This window comes from Pseudorasbora parva, chromosome 1 (assembly GCF_024679245.1).
Source record: "Pseudorasbora parva isolate DD20220531a chromosome 1, ASM2467924v1, whole genome shotgun sequence".
Classification (NCBI taxonomy): domain Eukaryota; kingdom Metazoa; phylum Chordata; class Actinopteri; order Cypriniformes; family Gobionidae; genus Pseudorasbora; species Pseudorasbora parva.
The window spans coordinates 9,168,635-9,187,890 of NC_090172.1; the positions used below are offsets into that span (position 1 = coordinate 9,168,635).

The 19,256-nt window shown below is 37.9% G+C and overlaps 1 protein-coding gene across 2 annotated transcripts in view; it reads right to left on the reverse strand.

Moving 5' to 3' along the window:
- The window catches only part of ap1g1 (adaptor related protein complex 1 subunit gamma 1), a 49,456-nt gene that overhangs the window by 12,065 nt on the left and 18,135 nt on the right, over window positions 1–19,256 (reverse strand). For both annotated transcript variants that reach the window (XM_067417654.1, XM_067417563.1), the window contains exons 4-19: window positions 19,075–19,216; window positions 18,878–18,974; window positions 16,049–16,125; window positions 14,966–15,061; window positions 14,301–14,381; window positions 14,114–14,212; window positions 12,261–12,316; window positions 11,929–12,042; window positions 11,710–11,850; window positions 11,196–11,250; window positions 5,283–5,405; window positions 5,065–5,154; window positions 4,858–4,982; window positions 4,639–4,743; window positions 4,371–4,512; window positions 173–299 (exon numbers count right to left, since the gene is read on the reverse strand). In XM_067417654.1, the coding sequence (XP_067273755.1) occupies window positions 173–299; window positions 4,371–4,512; window positions 4,639–4,743; window positions 4,858–4,982; window positions 5,065–5,154; window positions 5,283–5,405; window positions 11,196–11,250; window positions 11,710–11,850; window positions 11,929–12,042; window positions 12,261–12,316; window positions 14,114–14,212; window positions 14,301–14,381; window positions 14,966–15,061; window positions 16,049–16,125; window positions 18,878–18,974; window positions 19,075–19,216 (1,670 nt within the window). The remainder of the gene's footprint in view (window positions 1–172; window positions 300–4,370; window positions 4,513–4,638; window positions 4,744–4,857; window positions 4,983–5,064; window positions 5,155–5,282; window positions 5,406–11,195; window positions 11,251–11,709; window positions 11,851–11,928; window positions 12,043–12,260; window positions 12,317–14,113; window positions 14,213–14,300; window positions 14,382–14,965; window positions 15,062–16,048; window positions 16,126–18,877; window positions 18,975–19,074; window positions 19,217–19,256) is intronic.

Below are 19,256 nucleotides of genomic sequence, written 5' to 3' on the forward strand. Positions count from 1 at the left end.
AAAACAAAAAAACAAGCGCCTTTAAACCGTTTAATTGAGTGTTAATCTGTCAAAATTCTTACTATTAGTTAACGGTTAGACGGTCAATATGAGCATCCCTAACGGAGACACCAATGGCAGGATTTGAATTTGGTACAGAACAGGACAAGAGCACGGCAGAGAGCAGGCTGACCTGTTAGAGAAAGGTCACCCAGCAGATCCAGCAGTTCTCCTCCAGCTGATGCAGGCTTTGTGGGAACGGTTGTTTGGATAACAGGTACCACATCATTACCTCCAAGTAGATCTAATAAATCATTTGCCTGTAAAACAGGAAAAAACATTAGCGTAAATATTTTACCATGGCTAAATATCCCTCTTTATCTGCTCATCCATACAGAAAGATTTTTTTTATTCTCAATCCATTCCTAAAAAAGCTCCACTGCACAACACATTTTGGATATCTCACTAATCTAACACACCTAATTCAACTCCTCAGATCATTATTAAATTGCACCATAAGAAATGTATTCAATGAAGAATGTACTTAATACATTAGATGGAGTTAACTATATTGACAAAAGTATTCCCAAGGCTAGGTGATTGATTTTATACATCTGTTGCAATGGGTCGGATTGAAACATCCAAATTCAAGAATTAAAAGGTGTCCCATTACTGTTGTCCATATAGTGTATTTTATTTTAGTTTAAATGCATTTCCAGACACAAGTTTTGACTCATAACATACTGACCACCACCACAACAACAACAAACTAATTTACAGGGTTTACACCTTTTCCAAAGACAAATTTAAGCACTTCTCAAGCACTTTCAAGGTCCATTTAAGTTTTGCAGCACTTGTACAAAACCATAAATTACATACCAATACATAGTCAAAATTATTATTTAGTGTTATTACATTAAAAGAGATAATGCTATAAACAGCCAAAAATGTGTTTTGTAATAGCAGAAGGATCGGATTTTTTTTTTTTGGCGTGAAAACTGAATATTTATTCTTAAGCAATATTCTCATCAGTGTTCCATCAGTTATGACATCTAAATGTAGCATTTCTGTGTATGAGCCCATACAGTATCCTAGTGAAATACATATCCATATTTTCATGTGATTTGAGAGCTTATTTGATTAAATATTACGCATATTTATTAAGTATCATGCTTATGTAAGCATCATACCTTAAAGCTAGATGAACACTTTACAGTTGGTTTTATGACTGCAAGTCATTCTCTTCAAATGATATTGAAGTTAGAAGCGCGTATACCAAAGTCATATGTAACTTTAGAGATGGTCCCTAAATTTGTGAATATCAAACATTCAATGTCAAGCCAACTTAAGGCCAGTCAATTCAGATGCGCTATTATATGGTTCTGCTGTGATCATTGTTTAAAACCATTTTCACTGCTGAACTAGAACAAAAACAGAATCACTAAGAGTCTTGTTCAGAATCATGATTTCATCTTCGTACATCTCTTGCTTTGTTGTTTATGATGAGTGCAGATTTCAGTGAGTGAGAGAATGCTCTGAACAAAACTGTGGCATTTAAGCAATGACTAATCTGAACTAGGGCTGGACGATATGGCCAAAATTTATATCACGATATATTTCTTAATTTTGGTCGATACGATATAATTTCGATATCGATATGAACTATATAAAAGCTTTAGAAAATAGTTATAGTTTAGCTATAGTTTAGCTTTATGCAAAACTATACCTTTATCTACTGATGCACAAAAAAATAAATAAAATAAGACTCAATTCAGTGGCCTATTTGTGCTCTGTTTGAGATGAGTGCACGCTGCTTTTGCAAGGCTTTAAACAGGAGAAAATTATACATTTTCGTGAAGCCATGTCTGACCGTCTTTCACAAGCTTTGAAAGGTAATTTAAACGAGAACGAACGCATTGGTGTTAATACATGACATTGTGTGCAAATGTGGAAAGTATTAAAACAAATGTGCCACTTGCCTCTTACATAAATAGTCTACATGGATTATTTGTAACGCTTGGCATCGTATTGTTAGACATTAGATTGATGCATCTATGTCGATGTATTGTTACACCCCTATAGTCGGCACCTCTCCGGGACAAGTTTAATATCAGCCCCATTCGCACGGGATTCGTATTATCTGGGGACCTCTGGTGATTTGTAATAATTGCAGAGAATGTCTGTGATCTTAATCCCGTGCGAATCGGCCATGTCTGTAATTTGTAAAGTAAAAATTCCCCCGCAAATTAGCCTACCTACCATATTTCGCCGAACACCGAGGTCCTGTGATAACATTAGTCCCGTGCGAATCGACATCTCTGTGATTTGGCCAGGATTAGGCGGATTGTATATACTTTTTGCAAGCTTTTTTTCTTCCTGTGAGCATTTCTATCTTTATCTTTCACGAAGAATAAAGTCTGCATTCATAATGCGCACCGTTAATTCCCGTGCAGCCGCACCCACACGGATTATACTTTCACTTTAGAATGAGTGTCAATTTGAGAGTAATCTGATTGAATGGTGTGTTTAATATTAACATCAATACTGTTCTTAATGAAAAACAGAACAGAACAGTATAGTACAATGACAATCTTGTTTAAATAGGCGCTTTTACATTTAGTTTTGAAACTGAATCTTCCGCCGTATATTGTCAGCTTCCTACTCGTGATAAATGAAATCTGATTCCTGCCGCTGGTCTGAGCTCAGTTCATGGCGTCTGTTCGCTAAATGAACGAAATTATATTTATTTATTAGGCTACTGTAAAATAATCAAAACGATATCGATGCCTGTTTATGATTTCATACAGCTATCTATAACGAACATCATATCCGGGAGAAGTCAGTAAATTCGAGTAAAATCACAGGCTTTGCTTATCCCGTGCGAATGCGCCACGCAAAACTCAGATGTGGAGAAGTCATTTCTAAATCACACAGGTCCCTAATACTAATCCCGTGCGAATAGTGCTTTAGATAGACGAACCACTTCCACGTCACTAAAGAAAGTTAGTCTTTCTTCTCTTATCAACTATTTATTTCTCCTTACTTGTGGAAGCTAGTTCAGTCACATTTGTGTTGCGGTCAGGGAAACTCTTTTTGTAGCTAAAACGTGCCGCGTTGGATCTATCAGCCTACTACTGCTGAGCACTGGCTGCGTGTCCGTGGTGTAGGCCTACGTCATCACGCAAGAAGCCAATCGTGTTCTGCTCTTTCTGATGGCATGCGCCCTGAACGTCAGTCATATCGAAATATCGGAAATGTGTTTAAAAATCATATCACCGTTATTGAAAAAAATTATATCGCGATATATATTGATATTGAATTATTGTCCAGCCCTAATCTGAACGACTGATTATTAGACATCACATTCATAAACTCAACAGAAACAGATGCCTTTTGAGAAGACTACAATAAAATTCAACCCGCCAAAGTGGCTAGTGGAAGTTACTGTGTTACACGCCACAGCTGAAATTCACCTGCAAATGGCAGATTGGTGGGTGTTAATGTCAAGCCCTGATTACATCATCACACCAAGTACTCTGTCACTAATGCAAATTTCTAGCTATCAGTCAATAGCGTAACCAAATAGGCGCTAACATGTACAGTAGGCTACTTCAGTTGGCTTATTTGAAAAGTTTATGACTTAACGTTACCTTTCGTGTGACGCGAAAGAGCAGATTCGCCCATTGTGACAAGCTGCACGTCTTTTTTGCAGACTTTACAAGAGGCAACTTGTGGGGTTTGTCCCATGGTTTAATCCATAATGCGTATTTTGCATCTTCCAGCCAACATTTATTGAAATGACAACCTCCCACATGGTGCAGTAGACGGTTTCATAGGGCAGAGTCACACTTGGAAATAGACTGGCAGATCGTGAGCACAGCAGGTTTCATTTTAGGCTCTACAAAATTTTATTTCTCCACTTAAGCAAACTATTCAGTCAGATAGGATTTGTTGTGAAAGGAATAGTTACAATTTCAAGCTTTTTCAAGCATTTTATCCTAAATTTAAGCATTTTTCAAACCTTGAAAACAACTAAATTCAAGCATTTTCAAAGCCCATACAAACCCTGAATTTACTCGGCTATTGTTTAGGAAGTACAAGTCAACCACAAGGAACAGCGTTCTTGATGCCTATGATACTTACATTTGAGCTGCCCCATTCACGCTCTGTTCAATTCTTTAAAAAATTTCAAATCTGACAACCCATTGCATGATGAAATAGCAGAGAAATTATGTTTCATGTATACTGGGTTTTTGGTATTTACTCATTAGACATTCTGTTTTTGTATGTGTATGAGAGAAGTACACAGATTCAGAGGCCGGATACACTGTCAGATTATTGACATGCCTAAAATATGCTTAGATTGAGAAATCTTGCTCTAGAAAACTCACCTGACTGGCTGGTTGAGTGATGTTGGGCAGGTGTTTTGTGTCCAGTATGGTTGATTCTGTTTCCCCGTTGGTCTGCACAATGTCTGATGGACCGTTACTGGCCGTTTTCTCCATGATAGGCATTCGTTCTAGTAATGCAGGTCTTCATTGGAAAGAGAGAGACATGGTGAGGATAAACTAGAGCTAGGGATGAACCATCAAATGCAAAAAGTGATTGGCTTTTAAAATTGAGACAAACATGAGTCTGGAGCTGTGGGTAATCTTTTACCTCATATGATCATATTTTTTGAAAAGTGCGTTATATTCCACAGCTCTCTGCTGCAGCTCTACATCTATGCTGCTGCCATATATCGACACCACTTTTTTGATTCGACTGCAGGGAAAAATTTAAATAAATTGAAGATCAGTTCGTCATTCATTTCAGGAAACACTCATTGCAAGAAAATACACCCTTGTATCAAAAGTCACTCAGAACAGGTTTGCCTACTTCACACTGCTGAAACGAGTGGATAGCTTCATTATAGCAGTCAGGGAATAACCTCTCGTTACAGGGGTGGACAAGTTAGAAACAAGGAGACCTTCTAAAACATCCAGGACCTCATCTTCAGTAACCTGTGAGATGAAATCAGAATTATACAATTTACCTGCATTTAAAATAACTGCATGTGTAGTTCAGGCCCATGGAGGCATTTACCTGAATAGGTTCCTCTTCCTCACACTGGCCTGAGACCAAAAGGTCTCCATACTCTCCTATGCACCAGGATGCCACCTGTACTAGAGGTTGCTATAGGAAGAAAAGTTTCAGTTGGTTTATATACACATAAATCTGTTACATCTAACAGATGAAAAGATTTGCACATTGCAATTAACAGTTCAAAGTCAAGGTGACTTTCTAGTTAAGATGATTCTAACCTGAGAGATGTCATCCAGGAGGGCTTTGTAGAGTCTCTGTACAGTGTATGCATGCATCTCTACACTATTTGTAATGAGCTGAATGAGGTTGGGCACAGAGTCATCCCGGACGTAACTCCCTGCCTATAAAAGCAGACACAGCAACATTGGAACATCAAAAGAGAATATTAAATCCACTGTGCCACCAAAAGGGAGCCTTGTCATACATTTCCACCTCAGAAAACGTGGTTCTGGGCCTGAACAAATGGCTCTGATTTTGCACTGCTAACTTCTGGCCAGAGGCCATAATTTCTGTCACGAATAACTGCAACTCGATCAGTAAAGACTACTGCAAAACTAGAGTGAAATAAATTACTGTGGAGGGTAAAATGTCCTCAAAACTCATAATACATTGTGTTTACTTGTGGGCAGGTTATACCATCATTTTTATCAAGTCAGTCAAAATGCAAACCAATTCTGAAAGAGCTCTGCAGATTCCCTGGCCAAGCACTTCCTTCAGCGCGATTACACCATTTTGGTGAAACACGGGTATTACACGACAAACACAAGTCAAAAACACATTACCACGGCTAAGATTAAAGAATAATCATGCTATTGCCAACAACTAGGGGTGTGATGAGATCTCCTGCCACGAGATGGCAGATTTCTCGTCGAAGTGAAAAGCCGTCTCATCATATTGTCATGACCTGGTCCTGACGGAGTGTGAGGGTGAAGTTTATGTTGTGCTTCCACTCTAGTTTTGCTTTTTATAGAAATAAAAGCAATTTAATTCAGATGGATAATCATAACAGTCGCTTTAACTCCAGATCACGTGACGAGAAGACAGGCGTGTGTTATGAGTGTTACGTGTTAGTGAAGCGTTCGCATTCAGCGCATTACATGTCAGTGGAAAAGACTGTGGTGGAGGATTCGTTGCACAGCAGATGCACCGGACTTATATTTTAAACTGTGCTTTGGCACCACCGCTCCATATTCTAAGAGTATACGCACAAGCACATCCAAAAAACGCATCCAAACGCAATTTTAATACATCACCGCTGTTTGAAAGCGGCTCCCGAGGCATTAGAATTGCTCCCAATATTAAAGCTATTTAGTTGTAAGCATCTCTTAGCTCTGTATCATGCTTAAATAAATAATTGGTCTCTATTTGCACTTTGAACATTGAGTAGTATGATTATGGTTAATGTTCACACTTAATATCTATGGTCAATTTGGTCAAAAGAAGCTCATGTGCAGTTGATTGTGCCGACCTGTAAGGTTGCCTGTAAGGTTGCCCTGTAATGTGCCGACCTGTAAGGTTGCCAGAATAATAATCTTACACGGTGTATTAATAGGCCAGAGGAGAACTGGCACCCCCGACTGAGTCCTGGTTTCTCCCAAGGTTTATTTTTCTCCATCATGCCCCGATGGAGTTTTGGTTCCTTGCCACTGTCGCCTTTGGCTTGGCTTGCTCAGTTGGGGACACTAAAAATATGATTAAAGTTATTCAACTTATTATACAAATAAAATATATGAATTAGGTCTTATTTAATTCTATAAACTATAATACTGATCTGCCAACATTGTCGCTATATGATAAATTAAAATAAGCTGATAACATCACTGTTTTCTCCAGTACGGCTGTACAGCCAAATCTAATTTTGTCGCAATATTACCCTGTTTGACACTGTGAAGCTGCTTTGACACAATCGTGATTGTAAAAGCGCTATATAAATAAAATAAAGTTGATTGATTGATTGTGAGGAGACAATCAAACAGGAAATTATACACAACATATACTTTTACTGTATATGATAATTCATACTCAGAAAGTAGAAATTAAATGACATTCAGAGGATTAATTAAAATATCTTAAATGCACCTGCAAACGATTTTTAATTTCTAGTCATGCATTTCATCATTGTGTATTTCTTAAAGGGGTCATGAATTTAGAAATCAACTTTCCCCTGAGATTTTTGATTTATAAAAGGTCATGGTAATATAAGATTATCCTGTAAGTTTCAGAGCTGAAAACTTCCTTTTTAGTCAAAAATAAAAAGTTTTTATAGACATCAGTCCAAGAAAACAATCTTGTGCTTCATCCTTACGTCATCGCACGACGAAACACTAATTCAGTAGCCCCACCACCAACTCATGGAGCTGTTTGTATCACTAGCCAGCAGCAATAACAATGTGGAAGAAGATACCAAGATATTGTGGAAGAACACAGTCGCTGCATTAGCTTCCTTCAAATCATAATATTAGGAATGTGTGAAACGTTATTTTTAATGAAGTTACAGCTCATGTGGGGAAGGTGGTTTGTGTATTTGCTTCATTTCACAACAGAATCGTTTGTAAACAAGCCTCAAGTGCTGGATTTGCAGACAATGTTGTGCCTTCTATATTGAATCCGACAGGAATGGGGCAACAAACTTACGTGAGTAAAACAACTTTTTGTAGTAATAGTAGTCCTGGGGTTGTGTTTTCCAGATGGGCTACCAAAACGTACGCCTGTCGGCAGAAATTCTTTCTTGATCTGGTTGCGCACATGTGTATGCGTGTGTGTGTGTATGGTTCGCGCTTATATTGACCGATCCCGCGGGCCATGTAATACAGAAATAATATTCCAATCAATCATTGTTTGCTTGATAAAGACGTTTGCAATGATGATTGGTGGGTGGGAGACAAGGTTGTTTTTGATAGGTTGAGTTCACACACATACGTTGAGGTGAAAGGTAAGAATGTTTACGTAGCATTCAACTTATGCCCAGGAAGAAAGAGTCTCTCCACGCCGGTGGGCAAGTAATTCTAATCTAATGAAGCACCTCACATCACATGCCGCCACAAATTAGTGGCTAAAAACCCAGATGATAACGCTCCACTACCAAAGGAGTAGTATAGTACTGATAATATTTACCACAATAGTTACACTATAGAAGGCATGCTGATAATATTTACAATAATGTGTGGAATCTGATACGCGTCTCATTGTCCACAGCAGCATTACAAAAGTGTACATTAATGAACAATGTTTTATAATAATTATTCTATTTAGTGTCCAATTCATTCATTTAACATATTTAATATTGGGGCCATCTAAGTTTTGAAAAAAAAAAAAAAACTTGGTAGTCATTTTCCCTGGTAATAAGTTACTTTTATAATGATTCAACTCAGTTACTTATTGTAAGTAACTATAACTAATTACTTTTTTTAAGTAATGTGACAAACACTGCTTATTAGTTGTGATGTTTTTTGAATGTAAAGACCACACGAGACAACAGTACCGTATTTTCCACGCTATAGGCAGACACTTAAAAGCCTTTCATTTTCTCAAAAAACGACAGTGCTCCTTATAATCCGGAGCGCCTATATATGGATCAAGGCGCTCTGTCAAAATGTTTCAGTATGAAAAACCAATAAAAAACTATTTAATAATAATAAAATGTTTCAGTACGACTGGTAAACTACAAAACCGCACCACGTCTCTAAAGGTCACTATTTGAATGAAGGCAACAGCACTACTACGGGACATGAACATCGATGAATTTCGAGGCGGTCCTCTTGGTGCTTTCGTTTACGAAAACACGTAATCTCTCCATAGGCAAACGTACTACCGTCTCGCAGCTAGGGATGGGTACCGAAAACCAGTATTAAACGGGCCCCCGGGGGTGAATTTTGAAAGACCGTTGTATCGATAAGCTCGGACGTTATCGGTTCTTCTGTCGGTACTTTTGAAAATACACGTGGAGAGAGAGAGAGAGAGAGAGAGAGAGAGAGAGAGAGAGAGAGAGAGAGAGAGAGAGAGAGAGAGGAGAGAGAGAGAGAGAGAGAGAGAGAGAGAGAGAGAGAGAGAGAGAGAGAGAGAGAGAGCGAGAGAGCGAGAGAGCGAGAGAGCGAGAGAGCGAGAGAGCGAGAGAGCGAGAGAGGACAGAACTAAACAGTCAAACATAGCCTGGTTACACTTTAGATCTGTGATAGTCTGATTTTATTTTAGATTTTGGCTTCCAAAGATTAAAATAATAATATTTATGTGTAGCACAATTTATGTAATTCCCTTTGCAGCAGTAGCCTACGTTGACGCAATGACAGAATCAGCACGATCAGAGATTGTTGTCAAATACAGTCTAGCTACTGTTGGTAAATTGTGGGATGCGTTTAATAATAAAAAGATCGATTAAAAGCACAAAAATGTGCGCAAGAGGCTGTTCCAAGTCGGCGCGCGCTCCGAAACAGCCGCAACGAGACGAGCAAATTACACTTTCCGTTTCACACTCGCGTCTAAACGATCAAATGTACACAAACATCTATGTCAAAATAACCGGGAGAGTCTCTTAAACACAACAGTTTAACAGTTTTAGTTTGTCTAAAATGGACGTAGTTATTATGGATATAGTCAGGAGAAAGTGTAGTGTATCTGCCTATTATCAGTCGCCTATAGAGCTTCACATCTGTCTTAAAGAGGCAGTGTAAATAAACATGCTGATGAATTACTGCGAATTAAACAACCAAATGCAAAGAGAAATTCACTCACAGCTCTTGGATTAATAACTTCAGCTTTAATACGCATTATTTTGGCTATTTATGATAAACTATGCAGTGTTATTTTACTATAATTCTTCCTGAAATGAAAGCACTGTATAGGCCTATATAATGTGTATTTTTGTTAATTGTGTGTGTGTGTGTGTGTGTGTGTGTGTGTGTGTGTGTGTGTGTGTGTGTGTGTGTGTATGTATGTATGTATGTATGTATGTATGTATGTATATATGTATATATGTATATATATATATGTATATATATATATATATATATATATATATATATATATATATATATATATATATATATATATATATATATATATATATATATATATATATATATATATATATATATATATATATATATATATATATATATACATAAAATCTCAAAAAGTACCGATAAGAATACCGTTAAAGTACCGGACCGATAAGCAGTATCGGTAAGAGTAGTAATACCGTTAAAATCTTAATGATACCCATCCCTACTCGCAGCAACTGCCAAAAGATTACCAAGGCTTGGAGATATTGTTAATATGCACATCAATGTTTGAACAACGTTACCATGGGAGTGAATGGAGTTATCAGAACACTTAATAAAGTTTGACTTTATCTGACTGCTTTGTTGACATTCCCTTTAGCACAGCACCATCAAGTGGATGCATAACGCAAACCCCGTCAAATGTTTGACTGCAGCAGCTTCTATTCTATGCGACTTATAATCCGGTGTGCCCTATATTAACAGTTTTAAAATAGGCCATTCATTGAAGGTGCGCCTTATAATCCGGTGCGCCTTATAGTGCGGAAAATACGGTATTTAAAAAAAAAAGCCAGTTCATGACACCTTTAAAATGACTGTAAAAATCTCTTCTTGTTCTCGTGAACCCGATCTTGTGTCTCGTCTCGTGAGATAAGAGTCTCATCACACCCCTACCAACAACAGATTTTCTTAAAGTCTACATTCAATATCATCAAGTGTCCAACAGCACTGTTAAAAAACATTTTATATTCCACAGCATAGTTTAATTTCTAAATGCATGTTATAGATGTTAATGTGAATAAATCCGCATAACTCAGAGAGACTTCTTTAATCATTTAGTCTTCTTAAACCCCAACCTTACCCACATCTCAAAATCTAATCAACAAATAATGGATAGAACCAAGTCCCTATAGTGCTTGTGTTTTATTTTTTTAATATTCTATTTTGCTTGAATGTACATTTATAATAATGAAAAATGGTCTATAAATATTTCCATTTAATCACAACTTTAACCTACTCACATATAAAACTATAAAATATTCACATTCGAGAATATTTCAGTTTATCATAATGTAAACTTGACGATAAAAGGAAAATCACACAGACTATAGTAAAAAACATGAGCAAGATATTTACCGTTGTCAAAACCCTCATAATAGTGTCTATGTGCCATCTTTTGGAGGGTGCATACCTGTAACAAACAAAGAGTTAGTTATATCTGCAAGACAGTAGAATACAGCTCACCGACTAAAATATTAAATTAAGTCACTAAAGCAAAAAGCATAAAACCTTTTTAACACTCTTAACCAAACTCCTTTTAGTGCTGTCAGATAGAAAAGTGTCAACAGAGTCAGCTTCTGCCGATGGATCACTCATTTTATCATCACACAGTCACGAATCGCTTCACAAATCACTTGAACAACTCTGCAAAACCTCTTTGTTTTTCAAGGGCTTGCTTATTGAAATTGATCAGATACACTTAAATAGGCTTTTATAATATTTTAAAACCTCTAACAACAGTCTACAAGGTCTACAAGGACATGCAACATGACTGCTGCGAATCCAGTCTCTCAATATGGAAATAGTTGGCGCTTTCTCTCAAATGATTTATGCTAAACACGATTTACGTTTTCACAATAAACAGCCTTACTTCTCAGCAGCCAGGAAGATCCCTGATGCACAGTCCGCTTTGAAATCAGGGTCACAGGAGTCCAGGAAATACAGAAGCTCTTTCATCATGCCCCGGATGTTGTTGCCATTGACCAAGGCAAAGCTCAGCTCCATTGCACGCCTGTGGAAGGACAAGTGTAAGCAGCCTCTTATGCCATAACTAAAATATAAAAACCCATACAGCCAGCACACAAATTACCTTTTAATGGACACATCAAGGTCTTTCAAGCAGTCCACAATAGTGCTTCGATGTCTTTGCACAGCATTGTGGTCCGTTTGTACAGTCTTCAGTAGAGATGTCAGCGCCACATATCTGATCAGGGAGAGTAATAATGTCAAAGCCCTGTCATTTTGACAAATCAAGTCTAGTGTGGACAGCGCATAAAATGAGCTATTTCAATAATTAAGCTGTTGTCAGAGACATTGAGATCATCAATGGAATATTCAGTCGATGGATCACTCAAAATCTTCATCATGGAACAGCAAGTTCTGAATGTCACACTATAGTCAAAAGTAACAGACTAAACATACCTGATGTTTTTGTCATTGTTGAGAAGAAAACGTCCCAGAATGTTAATTGCTAAAACCTGTAATAAAATAAAATGATTTAATCATTTACTGCAGACACCAGGACTCCAGGCTGCAATCATCACATTTTGCAACCTTTTTTCTTGCCGGTGCAAGTTAATTTTGTTAGAGGTTACACTGGTGTGACCATTACGCTGCAAACAGCAAACAAAACAAAAACAGAGATGTGCACTGTGGACAGTTTATCAGCTCTAAACAATATTAGAAGGCACAGAAATTATGTAAAGTTCAGATAATTTTACTGATTCTGATCTTTGAAATCTTGTTCAGCAAAATGAACATATCTTTTTTCAAAGCATTTCATTCATTTCAGCAGTATATCATTGAAATGTTACATGGTAATAGCCCACGCGAACAAACGAATTATGGAAGGCTGTTCAGTCCACAAACATTCACCATAAATTTAATGTAGTAACGTTAACTGTAACCATGGTATTGTGGCAGAAATGGTTGAATGTTTTTATATTATTGATTTCAGGGTTCACACAACCTTTTTAAAGTTAAATTAAAGACATTCAAGTGCTTTACACTTTTTCCAGTTATTTTTAATGTGATAACCAAAAAAATATTTATAGAAATGCGTTTAAAAAGTTATGGTTGTTAATTAAAGTACATTTTATCTGCATCTCAACTCAAGCTTAATGTCAAATGTGCATTTCCAAGAAAAACATGCAATAGTATTAGTTACTGCTAGCCTAGAAATCTAGACGCACACCCTAGCGGCAGCAAATTTAACTTGCAGCCAGGGCGTCTAGCAACTTGGAAAAACCAAACTCTGGTCAGGCCAATCACATTGTGTATGGAATTGACGGCAGTGTTGTGGCGGTACAGCGTGCTACTTGAAAACAAAGAAGCTGGTGAACAGCGGACCTTTGAATCAGCTTTGGCCGCAACTGGAAGACTTGGAGTTAAGCTTTTCTTTGAGCAAAGAACGGCACTGAAATCATTCTTAAAAAACGAAGATGTGTTCTGAGTTTCGCTGACCGGATACGGCTCAACCAGCTCTGCTTCACCTTCTTTGTTGCTCTGTTTAGTTGTAGCGCTATCCAATTGCATACAGAGGGATTTTGAAAGACAACCGTATATCCCGCCCCCCAAATTGAGCCCTGCCAACGGTGTGTTCCCAGCAAACGGCAACCTCCTGCAATCTCTTGAAGCCAACAAGAAAGTAATGTAAACTGCAATTCCTCAACAGGATCCAGAAGGGAGCAGAATCTCATTGAGCTCCATGTTAAAAATCCAAACTTTACAGCAGAAAAAACAGGGTTAACAGCCTGGTACAAATCAGGTTGTGTTCTATATGGCTAATTTTACCATTCATGACAACTGTGAGGGGGGTGATTTTTTTTATAACTTATTCATTTACATTATATAAAGCCTTAAATTTCTGCATAATTAAGGGTGTGGTTACTTCAAGGTGACAGGTGGATAGCCATTTATCCGTCGTCTATAGTCAGTGCATCACCTAAGCTCTGCCCAAATCACACCTCTTTGCCCATTTTCTGTTAAAGTGAAGTGACACGCTAACAAGATGGCAACGGACAGCTCGTCTCTACGCATCGGAACGGCTTATCGGAATCCTTTGGGTGATGTCATGGACAAAACGTCCATCTTTTTTTTTACAGTCTATGGTTCCCAGACCCAACATCTTGATGTGGGTCTGGCTTGACAGGCTAAATCCCCCACCCCACAGGAGTTACCAAATCATGGTGCCACTATTTGTAGAACTTCATGGCACTTGAGACCCTATGAATATCAGGAAATTGACAATCCACTCATTTCTGAACAACACTCACCCTTAGTCCACTCTCTGATTTGATGTCCATAATAGTAAGAACAGTTTCGTAGAGGATAGCGTTGCCTACATTTTTACTCGTCTCTGTATTCGTTGCAACCTATTAAAAAATAATTTGATGGGAAATCTTTAGAAGGTAGAAGGGAAAAGGTACATGGTTCTAAAGTGGATCTAATCATACTGCTTACCTGTGCAAGAATGTCATTCATAGCTTCACTAGAATCATCATCACCCTTTCCCAGAATTCTCAGTAGCCTCAATATCCGCACCTTAAAAATGCCAAGAGACACAAAGTGGCCCAAAGGAGCTCATCAGATTCCTTTAGCATGCAAAATAACAGGTATCACCTCATAAAGGAAAAAATGGATTGCAAGCTTAAGGACCACTCTAAAAATCAATTGTGTGCAAACAAATGACATAAGATACATTACAGAATGTAATTCACATTGATGGCAACATTAAAGGCACTGTAAGAGATTTTATTTTATGGAATGGCACTCAGGAAATATCCCTATTATATGACTACCCTAGGTTCTGTAAATGGGGTTCAGCTAAACAAAATTTACAGGCACAAATTTACAGTGAATTGTCTGTCAATCATTCTGCATGTTCATAGAGCAGTCCATTTTAATGAAGCAGGAAGCTGAAAGCATGTTGAAATTAACCATTCAAGCACTATTCTTATCAAAGTGTTCATCATAGGAGTGTGCAATTTCCTCTAAACATCTTTGGAAGGGGTTTTAGAACAAGGAGGCGCGTTGAATTGTAATTTGATCAAAAGTTCCAGAATAGCCGACATCACTTATGGCACTGTTAAACATAGCAACATAGACAGGAGATGATGTGTCTATACCTGCAGGAAAGGGTCACTGATGCCGGACACATCATGCTCTGGGGAGTAGCCTGACATGATCAGGTTCTTCAAGATTCGTACAAGTTGTGGAACCAGCTAGAGAAGAAAAAAAAAATCAGTGGGAGAAAAAGAGGATGGACTATCAGCGAGGTCACAGCAGGATTATTGAGATTTTAAAACAGGACAGCACATAAAAGGGTCATTAAGTGTCAATACAAGTAGGCACCCTGAGTTGATCATCTTCCAATAGATTGTTTACATTTAATTAATGCTTAAGACATGGATATCACGTCAGTGTTTTTGATAATTGTTTGGCACTTTTTTCCTTTGTTTATTTATATAACCCTCAATAATTTGGGAAATGTCTCCATTTCATATGTGCCCCCACTATAATGTACATATTGGAAAAACCACAACCCAATAGTGACCATATGAAAGAGAACCATTAAAATTAATCTTAAGGTGAACGCAGGACAAGTGAAAATGCATATGAGATCTACATAATCCTGTATAAAATAAAAAGAAAACACTTAAATGACAACAATTGCCAAATAAATAGTACATCAAAACCAAAAATTGGACTAAATCTACAGTGACCATGAGGATGAGACTTTTCTTTTCTTTAAGAGCATGCACCAGCTATGAAACCAGAATGTCCTCTTACCTTTTCATTCTAACACAATGCAGGAATTGTAACAAAGACAAATGACAGAAAAAATATGAAGTAGATGTTAGGGGGGAATTGGAAAAAAGTCACTTTCAGAGAAGAGCTTAACATAATGCTACAGTTATGAGCATGAGAGGTGGGCGTGCTGGCACAGTAGATCTGGCTGGGGGTGGCAAGAGTAGAAGCTGATATACAGAGAGGAAGAAGCCATATTCATCTCCCAGTGAGATAAACACACCTGCAGCTAAATCTAGGACAAGTATCCAGATTTCAATAAAATGACTACAGTCATTTCAGTAGCCATGTCAATGCTATCAGCAACAGATAAGTGTTTTTGTCTCAGAGTGGCTGATGTGGTGCATTAGCAATTTTAGAGGTGATTGTTGAAGGTCAAGGCATGAATGCTCTCTGCGTACCTTTCTGAAGTGAGAGAGCATGTCAGGACTTCGCTCACACATTTCAGTGAGCAGAACAACAGATGTGTGGAGAACTCCTGCAAAAAAACAAAAATACATTGATTTCTTCTTCTACAGATTTCATTATGTAACTCATAAGCAACCCAAAACACTTGTTTTAATTTGTGTTTGAAAATTAACAACAAACTGACATTCTGCTGTTGTTGTTTAATGTAAAAGTCTGACTTAAAGGGTTACTTCAGCGATTAGCATATGGCTTTCTATCAGTAGAAACCCTGGAGTATATTCCAATGATTAAGTAGCGGTGGCTGTCACCGCTAATCAGTGAAGCTGGTATACAATGAATCTTATTTTCACAATGTCTGCACTTAACGCGCGTGTTAACTGAACTCAGCACCTGGACAAACACTTGAGCGGTCAGTGGGTTCCAAATTCAACACCAGTGATTGGCCAACTGCGTTGTAGATATCTACAAACATGTCTGTGATTGGCTACATTACTCACCGAAGCAAAAACACGATCAAATGGAGAAGCTCTTATAGGAAGCAATTCACCTCAAATGTAATCATTTGATGAGTGCAAATACAGATGCACACTGGATCTTCTGCAAGCTCCTTTTCGCTAATAATATGCTATTATTATACATTCTTACAGAAGATTACAGATTATAGACAAGCAGTTATGGGCAGTGTTTCCCTCTAAAAGCAGCAGCAGCAACAGGTGGCAGTGGTTTGAGTGAGAAAATTACACGCTATTATCAAGCTCGGAACAGCGATGTCCATTGGGTCTGTGGACAAGCCTCCCCCTACCCCACTCTGGCGCCGGGCCTGGTTTTATGAGTTTTCGCTGCATTCAAGCTGTAAACCAATGCTGCCTCTCAGTCTTTTTTGCCACTCAGTAGGGCGTAATCGCAGTCGCTCTCTATTGAGACACCCCTCCAAATCACTGAATTCAGGTGTTCCAATCACGTTCATGGCCACAGGTGTATACAATCAAGCAACTATGTATGCAGACGGTTCTACAAACATCTGTGAAAGAATGGGTCGCCTTTAGGAGCTCAGTGGATTCAAGAGTGGTATCGTGATGTGTTGCACCTATGCAATAAATCCATTTATGAAATTCCCTCGCTATTAAATAAAGACAATCCTAAACCTTGTGGAAAGCCTTGCCAGAAGATTAAACCCTATGGATTAAGAATGGGATGTCATTAAAGTTCATGTGCATGAAAAGGCAGGCGTGTCAAAACTTTTGGAAATATAGTGTACATACATGTAGATTTCTGTAATTTAGCTTGATTCTGTTACTTGAGGATGATGGTGGTGTTTGCTTTTGAAAGTTAGATTGACAAGTAATGGAAAATGATATTGAGAAATAACCAAGCTTAAATAAATTGATAAGATAACCAAGTTTTGCTTCAAATATTTTAATTAGAAAAAAAAGCCATGGCAGTTTTTCACCCACCATTTAACAAGTTGGCAGCGTTCACCCAAATTTAAAGGGGTACTTCAGCGCTGGGAAGATGAATCTGTATTTAAACTGGGTCATTAATGTAGTAGAAATGTGAATTTTTTTTTGAATTTGGTGCTTTCTAGACTGAGAAAAGACAGAAAATGTATTTTTGTCTCATGGGGATGAAAGACTACAATTCCCAGAATGCTTTGCTGCCCTGTGAGGCCATTCCCAAAGCCACCGCTACTGGATTACTGTGACTGATTTCAGAAAGTACAATTAAATACTGAACTGTGTTCAATATAACGATCGAGTTGCCGCGTGAGTCTCACAGCAGACTCAGATTAAGAGTCAGATTACATTTAACGTCATAAATGAGTTGATGAGCTCTCGTGATGAGAGCTGAGGTAATCGTGACCACATTCGCGGCATACATTCACAACGCGTTTTCAGTTCATGCCTCTGGAAGCTTAACTTTCATAGAAATTAATTTGAGTAAGTTACACTTACATTGCTTAGCATCCGTTTAAATGAATGCCTGTAGCTGAGCTGTGTTGTAAGTGTGATCTCCATTCCCCATGCACGAGTTGAAAAACATGCAGAAATGGCTCCCTCTGCTGGCTGTAGTCTTTAGCCTCTGGGCAAACATTTCTCTCGTGACGCAAATATCGTCAATTTGTGTCACGAGAGGAATTTTTCCAGAAATAAAATGCATAGATCTCTCGTCTCAGGGGGATATAAGAGGGGGGAGCACAATCATTTGAGTATACTCCAGGGTTTCTACTGATACAAAGCCATATGTTAATCGCTGAAGTAACCCTTTAAGTTTAAACCTCCATGTTCACTAAATTGTAATAATTGTGATTAAAGAAATAAAACTAATGTGATTTAAACTGTGATAATGAAATATTTGAATTAAACATGCATTAATGTATCCAGTATGTTAAGGCATGTGACCCTGGTAAATAGTTTTGAATTAATGAGCATTCCATTGATGTATGTTAGGATAGGACAATATTTGTCTGAGATACAACTTGGAAAATCAGGAGATGCAAAACAATATTGTGAAAATCACCTTTAAAAGTTGTCCATAAAAAGTCCTTAGCACAGCATATTACTACTACTAATTCTTTTTTTATATTTATGGTAGCACATTTACAAAATATCTTCATGGAACGTGATCTTTACTAAATATCCTAATGCTTTTTGAAAAAAAATCAATAATTTTATTAAAAGGAAATGTAAAAGGACAATTTAAACCAAATTCTAAAGGAAATAATGCACTTAAACAAAATTATGCACATCATGTCACTGACCCTTATTCATTTTAATAACTATAAATTGAGATCTATGGGAAAGGTTAAACAGTAGAGCTCTCACCATGATTTTTCTCGCTGAGCAGGTTTTTTGTTGCGGGCAGGAACATCTCCATCAGCTCAGGGACTTTGCGGATGACATGAACCGCACACAGTGCTGCCTGAGGGCAAAGAGCTCATGTCAAAACCGTTCACATATTCAGAGCTCGACATCCAACTGGACATGAAGTCCACATTCAGCTGTGAAGGAGTGTGAAATACCTTTTTCCTCAGATAGGAGTTTGACGTTTTAAGGAGTTTCTCCACTTCTCCAGCTAAGTCACGGCACATTTCAGATGAGCCCATGCAGCCCAGGGTGCACAAGGCCAGTCCCTGCACATACTGTGTACTGTGGTTCAAGTCACTGCAGAGAGAACATTAGATGTAGAGGACTCATGGAAATG